The sequence below is a fragment of the Leguminivora glycinivorella genome, chromosome Z (assembly GCF_023078275.1).
Source record: "Leguminivora glycinivorella isolate SPB_JAAS2020 chromosome Z, LegGlyc_1.1, whole genome shotgun sequence".
NCBI classification, from domain to species: domain Eukaryota; kingdom Metazoa; phylum Arthropoda; class Insecta; order Lepidoptera; family Tortricidae; genus Leguminivora; species Leguminivora glycinivorella.
Window position 1 is genome coordinate 12,734,252 of NC_062998.1, and position 22,439 is coordinate 12,756,690.

General features: G+C 37.9%; 1 protein-coding gene across 2 annotated transcripts in view; it reads right to left on the reverse strand.

Annotated features, from left to right (window-relative positions):
• Positions 1-22,439, reverse strand: part of LOC125241697 (gamma-aminobutyric acid type B receptor subunit 1) — an 80,784-nt gene that overhangs the window by 42,201 nt on the left and 16,144 nt on the right. For both annotated transcript variants that reach the window (XM_048150294.1, XM_048150293.1), the window contains exons 3-4: positions 12,420-12,590; positions 8,036-8,252 (exon numbers count right to left, since the gene is read on the reverse strand). In XM_048150294.1, coding sequence (XP_048006251.1) covers positions 8,036-8,252; positions 12,420-12,590 — 388 coding nt within the window. The remainder of the gene's footprint in view (positions 1-8,035; positions 8,253-12,419; positions 12,591-22,439) is intronic.

Sequence of the window (22,439 nt, forward strand, 5' to 3'; positions counted from 1 at the left end):
CTTTAGTGGATCGTTTATAGCTGGCAATAAACATTTACGATGGGAGTAAAAAGATTTCGGAGGCTGTATTAAGGTCAGCCGGACGTCGGGACGGGACCTGCCGCACGCGGCTCGCGACGCCGCGCTGGCACGGCGCCAGGCTCCAGCCCGCACCTTCCATTGATTCCGCTTTCTGTGTCAAATTATATTCACTTAACTTACGCGGCCGCATCTAAATATATCTTTTAAAAGTAAACTTCACGCACAAGCTTTGCGATGACTGCTAGGTATATTTATCGCAATAAATTTCAATTAATCTAAAAACACCGGAAGACGGAGAGGTTTTAATACCTCTACATATTACGATGAGTAAAAAATAATACAAGACGCATTGTGAGACGCAGGAAACACAATTAATGGCACAACCAATTCCACTCCAACAATAAATATTTGAAACAAAATTACTGACAAATGCCAAATAAAACAACTGAAGTTTGTTTTCACCGTTTGCCGAATTGATTTGAAAGACAATCACAATTCCCAACATCCGTCACATTGTTTCTCGCCGAAATGTATTCATAAATATACAAAACGGCTTTTATTAACATCCCGTTTTCATTGTTCCGATTGTTCAGGCAAAGATAGAATTATCAAAAGCTTTGCTGACATCTGTGTAGCGGAATTCTTTTACGTGCAGGTGATCGTATGAATAAAATATACGATGATTGATGTTCACGACAGTCTCGGCTTATAACCACAAAATCTAATGAAACAGGCAATGTCTGTACAAAATTACTCGGCCGCCTTCTGAGGAGGTTCCTTTATTTATTGTCTTGATAGCTCCGTCTTTATGATGTAATTAAAATAAATAGGAAGCATACACAGTCTGCATTGTTCTTCTCTGATTAATGAAGCATAATTTACACTCAAGATTGTATACTCGTAAGTAATACGTAATAATACCCCTTGTAATATTTCAGAGTGCCCTTCTACAGTAATAGAGTTGGTGAATCAACATAATATCACGAATATTTTTGTGGCGGATGTCGGTTTCCCGTATACTTATAATCCAGAGTTCTTGTGATATTCTTATTTTCCGTTCTCAACATGTCGCAGTCTGATATCTACTTACTTAAGTAGCACAAACTTTCCGATTAACGAGTTAATGATCATGTTATTACAATCAAATAATATTTAAATAGCTGAATTTAGTACACAAAATACTAATATGATATTCTTGGAAGGTATAGACCCCGACAATTAGTACCTATTAGCGTGTGTCGTATCGTATATCAGCATAAATGATTCGTGGTTTTGGTCTGTCCCGAAATTGTTGGTTTTCGGAAACAGAACGGCCAAGACGAAATACTGAATATCATTTTTGAAGGAACCTTAAAAGTTATCATCTAATCAATCACAAGACCTTTCACAATAATCGTGAGATTTATGTAAAGTAAACTAGGTTTTAAGCCTTGTTATTTATTCCAAAATCTAACACAGTTGTTAATAAATAGGAAATGTTATTACCCGCTACAGAAGCCCTTTGCTAACCTGATGAGCTATTACGTATCGAGGCAACGTCAAAATTGAGATAGTACATAGTTCCAGCTGGCTATTACAGTCCATTTAGAGTTTCCGGCCGGCAGCTCGATTATGCAACGGAGACAGACACACTAGCAAAAGGGAAGCCGAGGCTTAATCAACAGGGAATCACGTTTGTGACTTAACGAAGATGACTCCGTTAATCCGACTCCTCGTCTAATTAGAGATTCATTTTAAAATTGTCCAGCTTGTTCCACTACTTTTTGCAATAAATAGGTTGAAATTTTAAACGGACCGCTAATTAGATGAGGAAGTCGCTTAATAAATATTCCAGCTATAAAATATCTGTGCTAAAAATATTGACTCAAGACGCGGAAATTTAAACTTTGGCTCAGACTACTCAGTAAAACCAATGGTACGAAGTCTCCATTTCCCTGATCTAAAATGGAAACAGATTAATTGTATCGCATTGGCGAGGCTTGATATTAAGCAAGCAGAGGACGCTCCAGTGCCCGCCACTTTATCTCGGCGTTTTTTCTCGCTTCCATTGGCGCCGTGGTTCTTTTTTCTCGAGGGAATCATTCAGAGAATTCATTAATAAGTAAAGCAGTCAGCCTGCCTAAACAGAAACTTCCTCAAAATTGAACGTAGGTTGAATCGACGCTGAAGCGAGGCTCTCGAAATGTATGCAATATTTATCGTTTGCAAACGAGCGCGCTAGTTGATATGTTTTGACTATCTAGGAAAAAGGAAAAAGTAAAAGGATTTCTTTTATTTACCGATATGGCCATATTGTAAGTAATGCAAACTTATTAGTCTGTGCAAATGTCAATTTATACCTCTAGAATAGACAATAGACAAAATGGCGCCTTCAGTAAGGACGCGTTCAACTTACGGTAGGGCCGTACCGCGCGGCTGCGTTCGTGTCTCGCAAATGGTCTCGTCGGAAGATCAGCGCTGTCCTCCGGGTCGGCATTATGCTGAGACGGGACCATTTCGTGATAAACTTGTCCATCCCTTATACTTTTGTAGTTCTTAGCCATTTTATGCATAATGTGTAGTTTATTACGAATAAATGTTTTGATTGATTGATTGATTGACCTACTACTAGTTATCTGTAAGCGTTTTGAGAGAGGGTGGAATGAGCCTTGACTTTGTTTATTTTATAACTCTAAAATAATGTATGTTTATCCACCATCGTGAAACATTTTTAATATTGTGAATTTTCGGTATTCGGTCGTAGTAATTAACAGAAAGTAGAGAACAAAAATATTCACAATTTACTATATTTCGTAGGTATTCACAATGTCTTCTTGGAAAGTTGTTAAATAAAAATATTCTTTTGAAAACAAAAGTTAAATCCTAATAGTAATCCCACGACGTTGTTGGCGAACCGTTTTCATAATTAACGTGACTAACAATGTTCACATGTTCTGCCGTTTATTCGGTCGCCAACTACACGGTCTAAGCTTTACATAACGTTTCCACAACCTGTTTCTATTGCTCTCAATCAATCTATTATGTGCTAATCATGGTACATTTTAGTTTCGCCTCCGGGAATCATTTTCTGTACATAACGGGAACCTCATATATTATCAGCTACGGTATAGCTTGACCGGAATGCGAATACAATTAGATACAATCGTTAGAACGACAGATTTTAAAAACTTTGCTGTGTCTCTAATGATTGTATTAAAATTGTGATTATTGTTGATATTTTTTAATTGGTTTCTTTTTGTTATTTTTTTCGCTCCATTTGGAATCGTTTTCATTACAAAAATTTTATATGTACCCTGTAGGTACATCCTATTACGAAAAATTTGTTTTTATTCTAATTTCAGTAGTATGTTATCTGCAAAATCTACCATTTCACGCATCATTTATTTCAAATATGATAGACGTGTTCAATCGCATTCTTAACTTGACGGAGAATTTCGGCCGTATTTGAACGATGCAACAGCCAATACAGCCATGTTACATCAAATCTGCCAGTGTCACTTTGAAAAGGAAATAAAACTTATCGCTATTAATTATATAGCTTTTACATTTCACTTTATAATGTCATTTCGAAACTAAAACAAAAACCAACTGTGGATGAAGCTTATCCTTGCCAGTGAGTGAGAGACTGCTTGTCATCTCATCTGGCAACCCGTATACTTATTTGTCACCGACGCAGTATAAAATATATTCTGAAGAAGTAAGCGATAAAGATACCGTTGTCAGTAGCAATGGCGTCGCAGAGAGGCTATTAAACGACAGCCCGACGCTCCCGACCGAACGAGCTCCACGGTAGCTAATTTCCTGTTCAGGGTTAATTCATTGTTTCCAACTGTGCACATGTATGTACGTGCCGCAGATTATTTAATGTACCGTAACATATGAATGTAATCTTTAGGGAGAGCCTGGAAAAACGTAAAAATATTGGAAATTGCATTACCCTTTATAGGGCAACGTCCTCAAAAGACCAGTCTGTAACTTCATCTTTTTGCATTTTTCTTGAAATAGTACATTACATCAGAGGCCTGGAAAATGAGGATTTCCGGCCAAGTGGGGATAGGGATACGAGGCCGGGAATCCGTTTTCACGCCGAGGCATGTATAGTGTTTTTCTCAAACATACAATGAAATAAAAAAAATGCTCTAAAGGACAATATTTTATAAAAAAAAGTTACTTTGCAGGCCTAGGCCTATAAAATAGTATGAAATCCCTTTACAGTCCTCTCGAGTTGTTGCGCCCAAAAAGCGATACTTCCCAGCCCATTTTAAGGAACGTAAAGACTATTATTTCATTGCATGTTTGAGAAAAATATTTTTAGGTCTACATCAGTTGTAGACTTGTAGTGATGAGAAAGCGCCGTAATTCTCTAGCAATTTAGGTATCTGGTGATCAAGCTTAAATTGGGCATTTTTACAGTTTTTCCAGTTAATGGGTCAAAGAGAGTAGAGCTACATACCATCACACTACTCCGATTGTAGGTGAGTTTTTACCATGCGTTATAAAATGGACACTAAGATACAAAATTGATCTAAATGTCTTATTTATTTATTGTTATTTCCTTTATTTATTTCTTTTCTTAGATTAGGTTTTTTACAATATGAGTATAAAAGTAAAATAAAATAAAACACTTACAAAACAATATAAAACATATAAACACATTATAAAAAACCTAACCTAGGGTGCCGCCAGCAGCGGGGCAGTTATTATCAATTACAGTATAGGACTTATAATTAAAACATATCCCTGCAAAACTACGCACCATGTTGCGGAATTTCATGAGGGCTATTCTTTCATTTTAAACTGAACTGACACCGCACACGTCAGAAAAAACAGCGCTCTCCTGACTATAATCATACATTTCTGGTCATGCTTTAATTGATCTGACTATGTAAGTATGTATTTAGCGTAAGATTTTAGGGAAAAAGTGCGTGCTCGCGTGAGTCATAACTCCGCGTGTCTCGTGTGAACTCCCCCGCCCAAATGGAAGCAAACAAGCACAAAACACACATGTTTTATTACGGCGGAGCGATCAAACAACCCGTCAGACTGGATTTGACCGATCACGGGCCGCCGGCTGTTGCCATTGAATTCCTAGCGTTTTGAAAGGAGGCATGTACTCATAAATCTTGACTCTTTGAATCGACAGCACTCTCCATAACTCCGTTAAAAAAATGTTCAATGTTATCAATAATTGACCTCGTAATGGGTACCAAGACCCCTTTCTCGAAAAACAGTATGTTTCATTGTTGACAAAATAAAAATCACAATTGCAGAAGGCAATCTGAGCTTGAAAAATATAGATTAATATGACCGACTTTAGAAACGTGATACAATAATGTAAACACTCGCAACTCCCGATGTGGCAGAGTTGTTGTGTCGGCAGGGCACAAATTTATTATTCAGGGAGACTAAAAATATAAATACAAAAATGAGAAAGGACAATAAAACACGCCGTTCTCTGGCGTGGGTCGCGGGAGCGGGGCCGGGCTGCGGCGCTACCCCCGCGGGGTACCTCGCCACCGTCACAATCGCTCACGCTTTGTAAGTGTATCGTAGCTAGCTCTCCTTATCACTTTTCTATAGTAGTCCGACAGAGCCAGACTGCGTTTCGTTTGCCACGTAGCGTCAACGATAGTCACTATGGCTAGGCTGGCTGTTCTTGCTCTTGTATTATGGTAATAGTTATTAAAGTGAGTAAGAGCGGAAGGAATGGTAATAGTACGAAATGCTTTTCTTAACTTTATAATTCAAGGCACTATTTTTTCTGTTTGTTTTACGAAGTAAATAATGAAGTTTTTTTTGCCAATTTGTCGTTTATGAAATTTTTACGGTATAAATATTTATGAACGTTGTAAGCAGGTACCAAAGTTATATTATTTATCTTATCTATCCATAGAATTTATATTAGATAATATGGAGTGTTAAAGAACGCCGGGATAACGCAAGGAGGATGATGATGATGATGGAGTGTCAAAGAACATAAATATAACTGTTGTACAGGTGTAGTGCAGCATAGACGTAATAGTTTTCCATCGTATTTAATTTTCTCGGAAATGTTCATATTTTGTCATGTTATTTCAGTCAACATCAGAAAAACGATTTTTATACTAGATCTGTCTATTTTAAGAATAAAAAAATACCTAGCTTTTTTACCTAAAACCTTTTTAAACCTAGCCAGGTGCGCAATAAATTAAAATAACGATATATGGAACACAATGGTAGGTACGTAGTCATTGCTACCAACCAACCTAACTTTCGACAAGCCAGATTTGGTTCATTTTATTTATTGGACTGGCGTACATACCTATTTGATACGGTTTATATTTCCGGAGACCGACATTTTATTGCAGTATTTCTCTAAATAAAGTTAATAAAATAAACACCGCGGCCCATTTTATTATTTTTATTTTATGGATGAATGAATACAACCCACTAGTGTTTGATTGAAGTGCGACCAAAATATACAAAACAAATACTAGTTCAATAAATATACGAATCACACCTACGTTAAATAATACGATCAAATATTCGCTTAACGACTTTGCGTACCTACATTCCTTCATGCTGTGGGGATCCCTTTTCTCTGCAGCTATATGTATACAGTTATGCAACAAAAATATGTATGCAAGAAATACATATGTGCAACATATCTTGACGGAATGTGCACGGAATGAAAGCGAGAGAAAATCTTTGCTGAGCAGACTCAATGTAAATAGATTGGATTTTCTGTACAGCTCTAGACTTTTAGCTCTACACTCAATAAAATAATTGCTAACTACCATCATAAACCATAAGACTATTTATTTGTGTACGTTACTGCAACGACATAAGGTTTACCAATAGACAGCTATGTCACTGTAAAACACTTTAAAGCTTTGTCACAGTAAACTTCAAATTGGACAGGTAATCGCAGTAAGCAAATACTCAATATTCAAAATGACAAGGTTGTAATTAGGTACGAGTTCAATTTGTTATGACTTATGATAAACATTAAGATTAAACTGACAAACAACGTCAAACTAGTAGCGGAAAAAATAATCGTCCAAGTAACCGGCCAGTATTAATACCCCTAAATACAGAAAAAGGTAAACAACCTCTGCAATGCGATATACACAATGTTGTATTACGAGTACAATAGAATGGGCACGTAAAAAATAACTAATAAATAATTTAAAAATAGTACCCCCTAATAATCAATGAATCGATTCTGAACAAAAAAAAAAAGAAATACATATATTTAATAAGAGTTTTGAATGATTCACGGTTCTTTTCATAAGACTTATATTGACCGGGATATAGACCGTGATAACCTTTTTGATTTTTGTCGAGCTCCCGATATTTCGACGCAGTTGCCTGCATCATGATCACGGAAAATTGACGAAGGCGGGCGACAAAAACAGGGTAATTTCGACGGAACGCCACTACATACGTATTGGTAAGAGAAGCCATTGAGATTCACAAATATAAAAATTTCAATCGTGAGGATGGCTTCAAAGTCTTCAAACTATCAAATGTATGGAATCTAATGAAGTCAGAATTGAACAAACGTAGTGACACTGTGACTGTAGTGTGTTTGGAACTTTGGACACACCATCGAGTGTGCCGCCGTCGCGCGCGAAGGAGGGTAGATCGCGCGCTGTCTATGCAACTTTGACATCCACCCGCCTTCGTCAGTTTTCCGTGATCATGATGCATGCAACTGCGTCAAAATATCGGGAGCTCGACAAAAATCAAAAAGGTAATCACGGTCTATATCCCGGTCAATATAAGTCATACGTCATATACTTAATATTACAATGAGCTTAAAGATAAAGAACCACTCGTAAGATTTCCCGTAGGTACAGCTTCAGTTTGTAGACCTTACAAAGCACGCGCACGCGCCGTTACTACGTAGAACAAGCAAACTAAGACGCGTACGTCTTGCCGTCGCAGGTTGCGGACGGCGTCAGCCGGATCCGATTGTACCTATACTATACACAGTTAGGTATCTATTTGAGAAAAATATGTTTGCTCTTACCGATAAAGAACCACACGTAAGATTTCCCGTATAGCTTCAGTTTGTAGACCTCGCAGAGAACACGACGCGCTGCCACCACGTAGAAAAGGCCCACTATGACGCGTGCGTCCTGCCGCCGCAGGTTGCGGACGGCGTCGGCCGGATCCGACAGGAAGGACTGGCGCGTCACGATCTCGATGCTCGCCTTCTTGCAGTGCGCCTCGAGGTCCTCCACCGTCTGGAACATAAGCATCATGGTTACCTGTCCCTGGTTAGATCTGTTTTGTACCACGTAACTGACGATATACAACGTATGCAAATTTGAAGTCGCGCCAGTAGATTCTGGCTCTGTTCGGTTCGAAATGATACGTAGCAATCATGGCCCAACTTTTGATAGAGTATTGCTCTAAATTCCAGTAACTCACTTAAAAAAAAAAAATGTCAAAACCTCTGCCAACTTTGCGTGGCATAAGTCCATACTTAGTCTAAAATGCTACGAATCGGCACTTAAAACTTATGAACTAAGAATAAATAGGAACTTAGTTAACATGAACTTCACCTACTTACCCATCACAAACAAAAATTCTTACTTCAACTCTTTACTCAAAGTGTCTGAGATAGAAGTGAAAATATTATTACGGTGTGAGAATGCAAAATAGAGGCTCAAGAACACTTCAAACCCACTTATGCAGAAAAAACCGGAGGCGCTCTAATTACATTGAATCCAGCGTGAAAGACTCTGGCCTCATTCATTGCGTGGAACTACGCGGCCCTAAAGGCGAATTCTAATCACAAAAATATCATCTTAGTTTGATATTACTCTCGACATGACTTAATAGAATATTTATTCAATGAACAAAAGCACGCCGTTTAGCACCGCATTGGTATTGAAGCGTCACTAAGTAAGAACGTAAGCGCCAACCGACAAAAGGTATTATCGTAGAACGTCTCTTATTATATGATACAAGCGAGATGCGCTCAAATCAATGTCATATCATGATAATATTTAAATGACGGGAATGCGCCTCCTTGTTACAGAAAGCTGCGCTGCGCCGTGTCGGAGTGTTTAGAAAAACTCTTTCATTTTAATTTGAATAGTAACAAACCTGCAACCATTATGAACCGACCTGCACTTATATCATCTTCATTATTGTCTTTTCATACTATTTGCATACAATTTTAAATTTTATCTAGACACGCGGTAGCGTGTCAAGCCAAGTTCAAGTAAAAGAACTGGCGATCGTCTTTTCATGCCACGCGCTATTTATTTTTAATGTTCCTCGGCAATATTTTTGTCGTTTGAAATTTGCTGCCGTTTTTTCAATAATAATGATGCCTTAATATTTGAGGCTCATATATTTTTTTTGTCGCCACAATATTAAAACACAGGCAAATTATATTATTGTATGCCCGACTTAACTTCCCGTTTAATATTTTAGTTGCCCGGTTAATTATATGCCTTTATTTTTGTATAATATACATATGACTGCGCACCACGCACCATTGGTGAAAAAAATATTATCATTAAGTACCTACAGGTTGGAAAAAAATATTGCGCCATCACCCATATAACCTTCCACACATACATCAAATGAAAGTTTGTGCCCATACTCCAAAATAAATAACTCACGAGATTTTACTTAAAGGAGACATTATTAATCTTAAATATATTCTGATTCATATAGATTTCTTATGAATAACCTAAGTAGGTACATATAATGATTCAGACAGGATAAGATCTCGAAACTTGAAATCGTTTCCACACTTCAGTTACTTTCATTCATGACTGATACTTTCTCCGAGTGCCTTGAATAAAATATTCATTTCCATTTCCATACAACTATCCTTCAGCCATTTGAAGCAATCCGATTTAGTAAATATGGGTTCTTAAATTTTCCGACCTCTCAATTGTATCGAGGGAGTGCCACAATTCCTTTATCCTGTTTCACGGATTTCGTAAGGGATTTTAAGAGCGGTAAGGGGGGTGGGGTGAGTTTACCTTTAATGACATAAATCAAGAGCGACATTTAAACTTTAGCAATTTACGTTCGCATCGATGTGTAATTAGTTGAAGCGAATCTCATCTGTGAGGAGTGATATCCAAATATGAATGAATAGATATCCCGTGAAGCGTCCTATAGACACCGTGTGTCCATAACTTTTGTTGGCGAGTAGCGCCCTATAGACACACCGTGTCTATAAGAGTAGTGTTGCTATTGGTGGGCTTCTTTGTCAGATTTGGTTGTGTTGTCACTCCCGATTGGATTAAAAATCAGTGTGAGACAGTTCTACCAACATAAAAACGCTGATATTCGGCATTTAACTCGAATCCAAGGCACCAAAAATAATAAATTTCCGAAACGTGACATTGTAATGGCGGCACAGCGACGCGTTAGCACGCGTAAACACTGCGTAAATAAATAGTTCTTGTGTAGTGCATAGTGCGTCTTGGTGAAAACCAATGATATCTATCGACACGGAATTTTATAACGATCAAAATACTTTAATAATAAATGTGAAATATGTAAACAAGTTATGTGTAAAAAGGCAAAGTGTTCTAATGAGTGACACAAACAAATGAAAAAATAATACAAACAAATGAAACTCGAAAAGGAATGTTTGTTTTTCGATTGATAATCACAGGTTAGTTACATTTTTCTAATTCTCATGTATAGCATATTTAAGCAGCTTTCTAACGATGTATGACATATGTTATATAATTATAAAACATAAGCACAATTTTAAATTAAGTATCAAAAGGTAACCTCAAGTTTTTCTACTCAAATTCGCTGGGCACTTACGGCCATTTTGAATTTTGGCGGGAGGTCGCTCCACGGGATATTCATTGATAAGTTCAAATTCGCCTTTATCAAAATGTTACTTGCCACTGGTGTTTATTGTTAACTAAATGTACTTTGAAAAGGGTTATCTTTGCTATAGTAGACTAATTTCTGCTAAAAGGGTGATGTGGTACGATTTTAACTTAATAATTTATGTAGCTACATCGAAAATATGCAAAAAATAATTCAGTTATTATGTATATTAACTTACTGTGCTTTGGAAGTTGGACGAAATTTAATAGTTAAAGCTGATCTTGTTCGTTTATGTTCAATTGATTGAATATCTTTAGTCTAAAGTTATTGTAATTGTTAACAAAATCTAATGTCATAAAATCGAAAAACTACTGTCTTAACTGACTCTCTCAAATTTAATGCGTGAATTGTCGCCTTTTTAAAAATTCGCTTTCTTAACTTTTTCGTAAGCCTCTGAAGATACTGGTTCAGCTACATTTTATATTTTCAAAACTTTAAATACCTAGGTAGTATATTATATTTAATATACTCGTAACGTAAGTCTTCCATTTCCGCCAGACGCACACCAAAATGTCAATCATAATTATAATGAAATACATTTAAGCTCGGGTTTACTGTTTATGTAGAAACAATAATGGGTGCTAACCAAGAACACAGTTTATCTATTAGCAGACAAAGAGGTTGGCGTGTAGCACCGCACTCGAAGTCGATATGAACACGTAGCTCATCAAATGATCGGTAGTCACGCGAGCGGTTGTTGAGTCGATATCAAACGTATTGGAAGTGGTCAAACACATCTAAACAGGGGCTAATTTCATGTCAACGCGAGCTCATTTAGACATGTGATGTGTTGTTACTTATTTTAGTACCAGTTAGGACTTTCGATTGACCCGTGGAACATGGCGGATCGTTCTGTTTGTGATCGTGTGTTTGATACGATATTATGCAGTAAATAGCCTACGCAAAGGGTGCAGTTGATGAAGAATTCGTTTGGAGATGCGAATATTCAATTCTACGGACATCACTCGGCAGTTCGTGGTCCCGGCCGCCATCATGCTTTGTACTGCTGCTCCAGCTATCCTCCAGTGCAACGCGAAGGCCTAATCACTTACATGCACACATCGGTGTTTTTTATATCTATGTAATACACTTGTATTGGCAAAAGGCCCACGAGGCTGCCATATTGAATAATTGAATAGTACCAGTTACTTATTTTAGTACCAGCCGAGAAATCAGTTGTATTGATATGTCATACTTGTACCTCAAAAGCTTGACTCTTTTTTTGTATCTGTAAGCGAGAGCTCGATGAAACGAGCGCGGCCAAAGGGAACTTATACAATTTGTCACTAGATATGCGCTTTATTTTGAGCTTTCTAATGAGTTTATGACATAAACCAATCAAACCCTAAAATCACATTTGTACCTAATGTCAAGCAAATTCATCGAAACAAACATCTCATCGGCTTTTAGCAATGTGGGACTAGCCGAACTTCTGCTCTTAATCATCATGATCTTGATCTTCGACGGATTGCGAACGGTGACGGAACAGCTCCATAAACAAGTGATTAGGGCCTGACGGCAAGCGAACTCACCGAAATGAACACTTCTTCGGCTTGTTGTAGTATAGCGATGCGCGACCATCCAAATTTCTGCATGAGCTTTATCCTCGTCGGGTTGTGGACGGTGGCCGACGGGTGCGTGCGGAACAGAGTAGGAAAGCGCGCGCGGTCGGAGAGCGCGGGCGATGAGGCGCCATAACATAGCTGCAAAAATATGGGATAGTTACTTACACATTATTTTCACTGTTATAGACAAAATAGAAGAAATTTCATGGAGCACGTAAATTTTAAAACAACGGTATTTTGGAATAAACGAACATACATCATTTATTGTACACTGAGAGAAAATAAAACCAGTTTTCATGTTCGTTCAACAAGTTTTTTGGTTAAAATAGCGCCTACGTGCTCTTTGGTTCAAACAACAAGCTACTTGTCATTTGAATCGGCAATATATTTGAATCAACAAGTCGATTTTATAAAAACAACCTGACACATATTGTTTTAAACATACGTTTGGCTGATTCAAACGGATAAACCGCAACAAGTCGAACTTGTTAAATTCACAATGCAAATTTCTCTCAGTGTATTCCGAATTTCAAGTCCCTGCAAAAACACAGTTCTTATATTATACTAACTAGTCATTGTTTTGCATTGTTAGAGCAAATATGTCACGCTTTTTAGAGTCACTACAAAAACAAAACTATAATGGAGTATAAAGTCAAAAAACAAAATAATCATTTTCAGGCAACAAATGTCATTTATGTAGCCGGAATTTGTTTTTGGGCGAATAAAAGCTTTGATCCTGGATGGGAATGTGAACGTGAGGAATTGAATGCGTAGCGGCACGGGATTTAAATAGTAACCGCCTTCGCTGATCCTTTAACCAAACTCACCATGTACTTATAAGTGAAGTGCTTAGAATCTAAAAAAAAATCATTTTGACGCAAACATAGTCCGCGGCACCTTGCTCCGAAGCAGCAGGGCTTGGTGCGAGATTATGACGCTCAGACATAGACTACCCGTCCTTCTGTCATTAATACAATCAGGAAAAGACGTAGGTATGATCTATGTCGCGGCGAGATATTGTCGTGCCAATCATGTATTAGGACAAATCTCCCACCAATATATACATGCCTTTTATTCATAACGAGCCGTGGCCGCGGGTTCACGAATGTGTGGCTTTGATTCAGTTGATATTGTGTCAGCCGAGAAAAAGGTTCACAAGTGGGTACTCTATGAATATTAGCTCAAGTCCCGGGAAACCGACGGAATTCTTGAGTAAAACAGGATAAGAAGGGTTCGTTTGCATTCAACACTCTACGTTAAGCCATTGATAAAAAACGTAATGTAAAAATTTTGTTCCTTAATTTTCTTAATTTTTCGCAACTTTTAAGGTCAACAAGCGCGGTAAACAGTAGATTATGATTTATAAAATGTTGATTCTATCGCGGCTTGACTTTGGTAAGTTCTATTAAGTGTTGATATATCTGGTTTTTAGTTTTAACTGCTTTTCATTGAGTTTGTTTAGTTGTACGTATATTTATTTCATAGGCCCACGTTATTCTTCTTTTCTCTTTTCATGTTACATATGTATGTTCAAACACAGTGCTATATGGGCTAGCTTCGCCGTTAAACATTTGGTACCTGGATGATGGCACGCTCGGGGGCAAACCGAACGAAGTGGAGCAGGACCTGCGTAATCTTCTGCCACTTTTTCGGGATCTGGGTTTAGAAGTAAACCCTGAAAAATGTGAGTTTTTTCCCTGCAGTGTAGAGTCCCGTGTTTCTTTCCCTGTGTTCAGTAGTTTGCTTCCTGGGCTCAAGGAAGTGTCGGCTCACTCTTTATCTTTGCTGGGCTCTCCAATTTGTTCAGAGGCTGTTCCTGAAGCCTTTAATAAGAGAAGGCAGCTTCTTTTGATGGCTGCGGAAAGATTAAAAGATCTTCCGGCACACGTAGCACTGGTTCTTTTGCGGGTTTGTTTTGCTGTGCCTAAAATTATTTATTTTCTGCGCACCGTACCAACCTGGTTGCACCCAGTTCACATCGACTCCTTTGACGGTGTATTGAAGGAATCGGTGGAACGTTTGTTAAATGTCTCCCTAAATCCAGATCAGTGGGCTCTAGCGTCCTTGCCCATACGGAAGGGTGGATTGGGTATACGACGTGCTCGGGATATTAGTCTGCCGGCCTTCTTAGCATCGTCAGAGGGGTCGTGGGTCTTGTTACTAAAATACTATCTTTGAATGACGACAGAGCCACGATTCTTTTCGCGTCTGATGGTGTTGCGTAAGTGCTGTGGCGGCCTGGCAGACTTTAAACCCAAATACATCGTTGCCGGATAAACCGCACATACAACGGATGTGGGATGAAATAGGTGTGAGACGGGTTTTTGATAGCCTGCTGGAAAATGCTGTAGGTGCAGATAAGGCGAGACTTTTGGCTGTTGCAAGGCCTGAAGCTGGTGCATGGCTACAAGCACTACCCTCTCCGCACATAGGTACTCTTCTCGACAACGACTCAATGCGGGTGGCTGTCGCTCTTCGCCTGGGCTGCGATGTTTGCGAACCTCATAAATGCATCTGCGGCTCTATGGTGGAGAGTAATGGCCATCATGCGTTGAGTTGTTGTCGGTGTATGGGGAGGTTTCCACGGCACCATGCCCTCAATGACATTATTAGGAGAGCACTTGTGTCGGCAAATGTGCCGTGCATGTTAGAACCTCCAGGCCTCAGCCGGTCCGATGGAAAAAGGCCAGACGGGCTGACACTCGTACCGTGGGAGAAGGGTAAGTGCCTACTCTGGGACGCTACGTGTGTCGGCACGTTTGCCGCCTCGCACATCGGCCGGACAGTCCGGACTGCTGGAGCAGCGGCTGAACTAGCAGCATCACGGAAGCGCGACAAATATTCGGCGCTGCTGTCGCGCTATCTATTTGTCCCGTTGGCAGTGGAGACGTCGGGGTGTTTGTGTGCGGAGGGGAGAGCCTTTTTGATCGAATTGGGGCGGCGGCTCAGCGAGAGAGGCCATGACCCTCGTTCCGGGTCTTTTCTGATGCAAAGGCTGTCTATCGCAATTCAGCGTGGGAACGCATCAAGTGTGATGGGCACCTTTGCATCTGAGAGGGCTCGGAACGAGTTTTGTGAATAGAATTTAGTTTTATAGTAATGTTAGTTTTAATAGAGTAGTATTATATTAATTAGTATTTTTAAGTTAGTTTTACATGTATTGATGACTTTTGAATAAGTGCTATATTGTCATTACTACTATACGGTTAATAGTTTGGCTGTCACACTTGTCGCTACGGAATGAGTAAAATTTTAATGTTTAATTCTGATAGGTGATAGCGCTGATAGCAATTCAACAAGTCCTGATTTTTCGCACATCACCGGAAGATTTACACGAAATGTTTTTTTAAACTTCAGGAGTTTTTTAAAGCACCTTTGTTGCTTAGGGCCTAAGCTGCTAGGGCTGGTTCGCTTTACTGCTGAAGCCTTAGGCATTAAACCTGAAACTTTAAACAGAATTCGCATTGATCCCCTTATTTATTCTACGAAGAAGTAGCGAAATAATCAAAGGTATACCCATAATAACCCAACACTTCCCAGAGGGCCGTCTTTCACTTTTGCTTTAAATAAGTACATTAAGGATAAGGGTTTGTTCGTATTTAAATAGAAAAAAAAACCGTATTCATTTTAGCTTTGGAGAGAAAATGTGGGTGTATTTAGCAGCTTCTATTTAGTCACAGATAGCATTTCGTGGAAGAAGCTGTGGTCCTGGTTACTACAACTTAAAGCATACTTAATAAAATGTTTTTATTGTTAATTACTTTTTATTTAACCCCTATTTTATCTTTTTTATAATTTACAGCACATATATTTAAAAATCTTAAGCATAACGATACCCTCAAGAAGTATTTTTATTTATAGTTGTTATATATTCTACAGCGGAAAGGACCAGTTACTTATATAAATACTGTCAAACAGACCGTAATAACAATAACACTGTCTCGTCATTTTATTCATGAAAGCATTTAATTACGAGGAGAAAATATTTATGATATTATTAATATGCCAGCATAAAAGGCTGTATTTTGGATTCATTTTTCCGCGTGATATACCGACTTCATTGCTTAACAATTAATCAACGTTACCACCTGCCGGTGTAGCCGAAGTGGCAATAGTTGACGCTGCGTGGCGATCGAAGCGCAGTTTGGCTCTGTCGCTCCACTACAGGCCCCGTAGCCGAGAGCATTGCTTTTCCACGCCACCGAAACACCGCAGAAATGTGGTCTGGCTCTGTCGTGCCAACACGCTAGAGCGATATAGATAGATAGCTACGAAATAGATATTATCCTGAGCGTTTCGTGAGCGTTTCTGCATTCGGCTAGGCACACAGAAGAGTGATAGGGAGAGCCAGCTACGATAGGCCTACGAACCGTAAGCGATTCTGGCGTTGGCTCGGGACCCTGCACCGTCGTTCCCAATATGCCGAGATTGCCGAGGATACCCACAAAGTCCGCCAATACATGCATATGATAAAACAGTGAATGCAATTTATGCGTCGCAATTTTTATTGACAGTTTTCGTGCAGATGTTTTATATTTTTTTGAAATTTTTGCTGTAGTGATCCTATTTCAGATTATATTTTCTGCTACATGACGGGTATATACTAGATGTTTTTAATAACACAATCGATACAATAAACTGTAGGCCATACTTAGCCTTTGTTCACTGATTTTTAAAAATATCTTGTATTTTGAGTGATAGGATCAGAAATAGCGTGATAAGAGATAAGTTTGGAGTGGATGTAGACGTGGTGACAAAGATTGGGATGGGTATATTTTATAGTTTTTGTAAAAAAAAAAACGAAAAATCATTTTCCTTTGATAACTTTTTTTCTAGTTAACCAATTTTAGTATAATTTACATATGTTGTTTGTTCATTGAGGCAAGATAATTATATGATATAATAATATTCTCATTTTGTCATAGCAAAAAATAAAGTAAAAAAACCGGCCAAGAGCGTGTCGGACCACGCTCAGTGTAGGGTTCCGTAGTTTCCCGTATTTATTTCAAAAACTGTTCAACCTATCAAGTTGAAAATAATTTTCCTAGAAAGTATGTATGTATGTAATGTATGAAAACACTTTATTGTACATAAGACAAGTTAGGACATAGAAATACAGTATAGTTATGGTGTACAAAGGCGAACTTATCCCTATAAGGGATCTCTTCCAGTCAACCTTTGAGCGAATTGAGAGGAAAAAAGTAATAAAAACATGATAGACAAACGAACACTGTACAGAAAGAAAAAATAGTTCAATTCAATTATTACCCCAGTAATAATTAGAACATGCAGCCTATTATACCAATATATACAAATACATAAATATACATATATATACCTTATATTTAAACAAATATATACATAAATACAAATATATACAATATCATAATTAAATAAAATAACTAAAAGTGTTTATAGAGATCTACTTTTGTGTTTTTTTCATATTTTTTAAACGTATGGTTCAAAAGTTAGAGGGGACACACGTTTTTTTTTACTTTAGGAGCGATTATTTCTGAAAATATGAGCATTATCAAAAAATGGTTCTAGTAAACCCCTATTCATTTTTAAATACCTATCCAACAACATATATATCACACGTTAGGGTTGAAATGAAAAAAAAAATCACTCCCCCACTTTACGTGTATGAGGGGTACCCTAATAAAACATTTTTTTTCCACTTTTTATTTTTTAGATCAGTCAATGAATGCTCAAAAGGGGGGTCTAGGTGGAATGGCCGAAAGCAGAAAGTTTCACTACGGGATGTTGTTAGGGATAGTCAGGAGACATACATACTAAAAGTCCTCGGACTTTGGACGTGAGCTCGAAGAGAAGGGGGATGAAAAAGGTCCCATTTTTTGGTTTTTTGCTCATATTTCAAAAACTATGCGTCATACGAAATTTTGGTTTACTACACTTTGAAAGCTTATAAAATTCTCTATAACTTTGATCTAGAAACTTTTTTTCTATTCTTAACCATTATCTAGGTATGAGCTCCTAAAAACTGTTAATTTTTTAAAAATCCTCCCCCCCCCCCGTTTTTACTTCATAAATTGCTCCATATCTTGAAAAATATTTATCTAGGACAAAAGTTTTCTTAAAAAATCTTGTAGATCATTCAAATACCTTTCATAATATGTGTACATATGCTTCTGTGACATGTACCGTTGAATAATTATACGACTTTAAAACGAAATGAAACAACAAATGTATGTGATAAACGTGTAAAATATGTATTTCATGAACATGATTGTATTACGATTTTACGATGCTGTATAAATGCATTCACACAACAGGTAACAATACAATTAGCTGTACATAAAGGCCTTCTCACACCCGCATCTACCACTACTACCATCTGTGGACTGTGGTGCACCGGCAAAATATTAACTTCAGTATTTCTTCCGCAGCAGCTGGTACTTTGGTTTGCACAGGAATCAGTAAGTTGCGTTCGTTCCGTGCCATCGCTCATGGGAGCCTGGGGTCCACTTTGACAACTAATCCCAAGATTTGGCGTAGGCACTAGTTTTATGAAAGCGACTGCCATCTGACTTTCCAACCCGAAGGTTAACTAGGACTTATTGGAATTAGTCCGGTTTCCTCACGATGTTTTCCTTCACCGAAAAGCGACTGGCAAATATCAAATGACATTTCGCACATAAGTTCAGAAAAAATATAATATTATACATAATAATTGGCTGTTTGTTACTAGGGTTATATTGTTTATTCTGAATTGTAAGCTGTTGGTTCTCCAAATACTAAATAATAAATAAATAATAAAAAGTCATTGGTATATTAGCGAGGGAGGTAAAAAAGTGTGGAATACTGATACAACTAACTAACTTAGTTTCGGAGGTAAAAATTGCTAATAACAGCTTAAGTTACAATTATGTCCTAACTCTTAAATGTTTTCTACTACTATTCTATTTTAAATCAAATTTTAACGTAAAAAAAGGTTTTTATACGTACTTGACGAATACTGGACCAAGTGCGCTAAAATACTCGTATACTGGATCAAGTACTCTTATATCATAAACTGTTATAAATTTGAAATTCTCATGAATGCAGGAATAACCTCATTTATTTAGTTAAAACAAATCCGAATTTTTATGTTATTAGGTAAACAAATATGTTAGTTATGTTACTTTGTGCTTTTGAACGGCTCTCCTGTAAAATCATGACTTTGCACTTGCCTCAGTATCCTTAGGAGGTATCGATATAACTTGCACGTGTTTTATTTACTTGCTGCCTCTTTGGGCGGGACGGTACTAATCGGTCTTCTTTGTTTGTTTGAAATGTTGTTGGTCTCACACCTTACTACTGTCAACACTGCAATTCTCTATTATAACCTTGAGTGTGTTACTGTGTTTGTTGTCCCAAATAAATTAAACAAATTGAAACTGTTTCTTCCATGTCGTCTGGATCAGATGTGACAACTGTACGTATCTTAGACAATATCATCAGTCAAGCCTTCGGTAATTGTGTCATATACTTGGAAATTTCGACCCTTGCTTTCGTGATCCGATGGCCGAGTGGTTTTACAGGCATCCGTCCGGTTAACGGAGTACGCTGGTTCGATTCCAGCTCGGAACACTTGGAGGCCTTGGTCACTTTTTCTTTGTATATGACATTTATTTAGGGCCAGTTGCATCAACCACATTTGACAGACACATCATCGTCAAGCAGCAGACGTCTATGGAACTTCCCATACAATAAAATTTAACGAACGCTTTAACGGCGACAGACGGTTTGATGCAACCGGCCCTTAATGTTTATAGTATAATAGTAGTGTTACTACTTAAAAAATACAAATTAAAATATTTTCAAATGAGAATAATTTAATTTGTTCTAAGATTTGCACGGCAGCGCCATCTCTCTTCGCTAGCTCGTAATCACATGTGTTGATTCAGTTAGGAGGTCGAACTAGTTTCGGTTCTACCTCAGAGATGGCGGGGGGCGCCAAGCCTTCGGTAATTGTATCATATACTTGGAAATTTCGACCCTTGCTTTCGTGATCCGATGGCCGAGTGGTTTTACAGGCATCCGTCCGGTTAACGGAGTACGCTGGTTCGATTCCAGCTCGGAACACTTGGAGGCCTTGGTCACTTTTTCTTTGTATATGACATTTATTTAATGTTTAATATCATCAGTGTCTTCCTCTATCCTGGGGGTGTCGTTGACTTTCGATCCGGAGGTCGCGGGTTCGAACCCGGCTCGTACCAATGACTTGTTTCTGAACTTATGTTATGTGCAAAATGTCATTTGATATTTGCCAGTCGCTTTTCGGTGAAGGAAAACATCGTGAGAAAACCGGACTAATTCCAATAAGTCCTAGTTAACCTTCGGGTTGGAAAGTCAGATGGCAGTCGCTTTCATAAAACTAGTGCCTACGCCAAATCTTGGGATTAGTTGTCAAAGTGGACCCCAGGCTCCCATGAGCGATGGTACGGAACGAAAGCAACTTACTGATTCCTGTGCAAACCAAAGTACCAGCTGCTGTGGAAGAAATACTGAAGTTAATATTTTGCCGGTGCACCACAGTCCACAGATGGTAGTAGTGGTAGATGCGGGTGTGAGAAGGCCTTTATGTACAGCTAATTGTATTGTTACCTGTTGTGAGAATGCATTTATACAGCATCGTAAAATCGTAATACAATCATGTTCATGAAATACATATTTTACACGTTTATCACATACATTTGTTGTTTCATTTCGTTTTAAAGTCGTATAATTATTCAACGGTACATGACACAGAAGCATATGAACACATATTATGAAAGGTATTTGAATGATCTACAAGATTTTTTAAGAAAACTTTTGTCTAAGATAAATATTTTTCAAGATATGGAGCAATGTACAAAACAAAAAGTGGGGGGGGACGATTTTTTTTAAAATTAACAGTTTTTAGGAGCTCATACCTAGGTAATGGTTAAGAATAGAAAAAAAGTTTCTAGATCAAAGTTATAGAGAATTTTATAAGCTTTCAAAGTGTAGTAAACCAAAATTTCGTATGACGCATAGTTTTTGAAATATGAGCAAAAAACCAAAAAATGGGACCTTTTTCATCCCCCCCTCTTCGAGCTCACGTCCAAAGTCCGAGGACTTTTAGTATGTATGTCTCCTGACTATCCCTAACAACATCCCGTAGTGAAACTTTCTGCTTTCGGCCATTCCATCTAGAATCGTTCGTTGACCAAGCTATTTTGCACTTTGTCGGCGTGATTGATATACATGTTACTACCAAATTTCAGCTTTCTAGTGCTAATGGATACTGAGATTATCCGCGGACGGACGGACGGACGGACAGACAGACATGGCGAAACTATAAGGGTTCCTAGTTGACTACGGAACCCTAAAAAACTGACTAAACTTTTTTATTTAAATTACTTACAGGTTAGAGACCGCTCTAGTTTTTTCGCCAATAGTACACCCACTAATAACCTACAAACAACATATATTTTTTTCAAAATTTTATCTGAGGGAGAACATTAGAGATATCTTTACAAAAATTACTTTACATACATTTCCTAGACTCGCCTTAATATACCATAATACGAAATGTGTGAAACGTGCAGCGTTTTATATTTTTTACTTTTAAACTTTTTTTTTATTTAACGTAACGAAATGTAAGTAGCCAGTATTATGTAGGTATGCAATCTGCACGTTTCTCTAAAGAGGTTTCACACATTTCGTATTATGTTATATTAAGGCGAGTCTAGGAAATGTACGACTGTACGTAAAGTAATTTATGTAAAGATATCTCAATGTTCTCCCTCAGATAAAATTTTGAAAAAAATATATGTTGTAGGTTATTAGTGGGTGTACTATTGGCGAAAAAACTAGAGCGGTCTCTAACCTGTAATTTAAAAAAAAGTTTAGTCATTTTATTTTTTATTTTTTGCTATGACACAATGAGAATATTATTATGTCATATAATTATCTTGACTGCAGCATATGTAAGTTATACTAAAATCGGTTAACTAGAAAAAA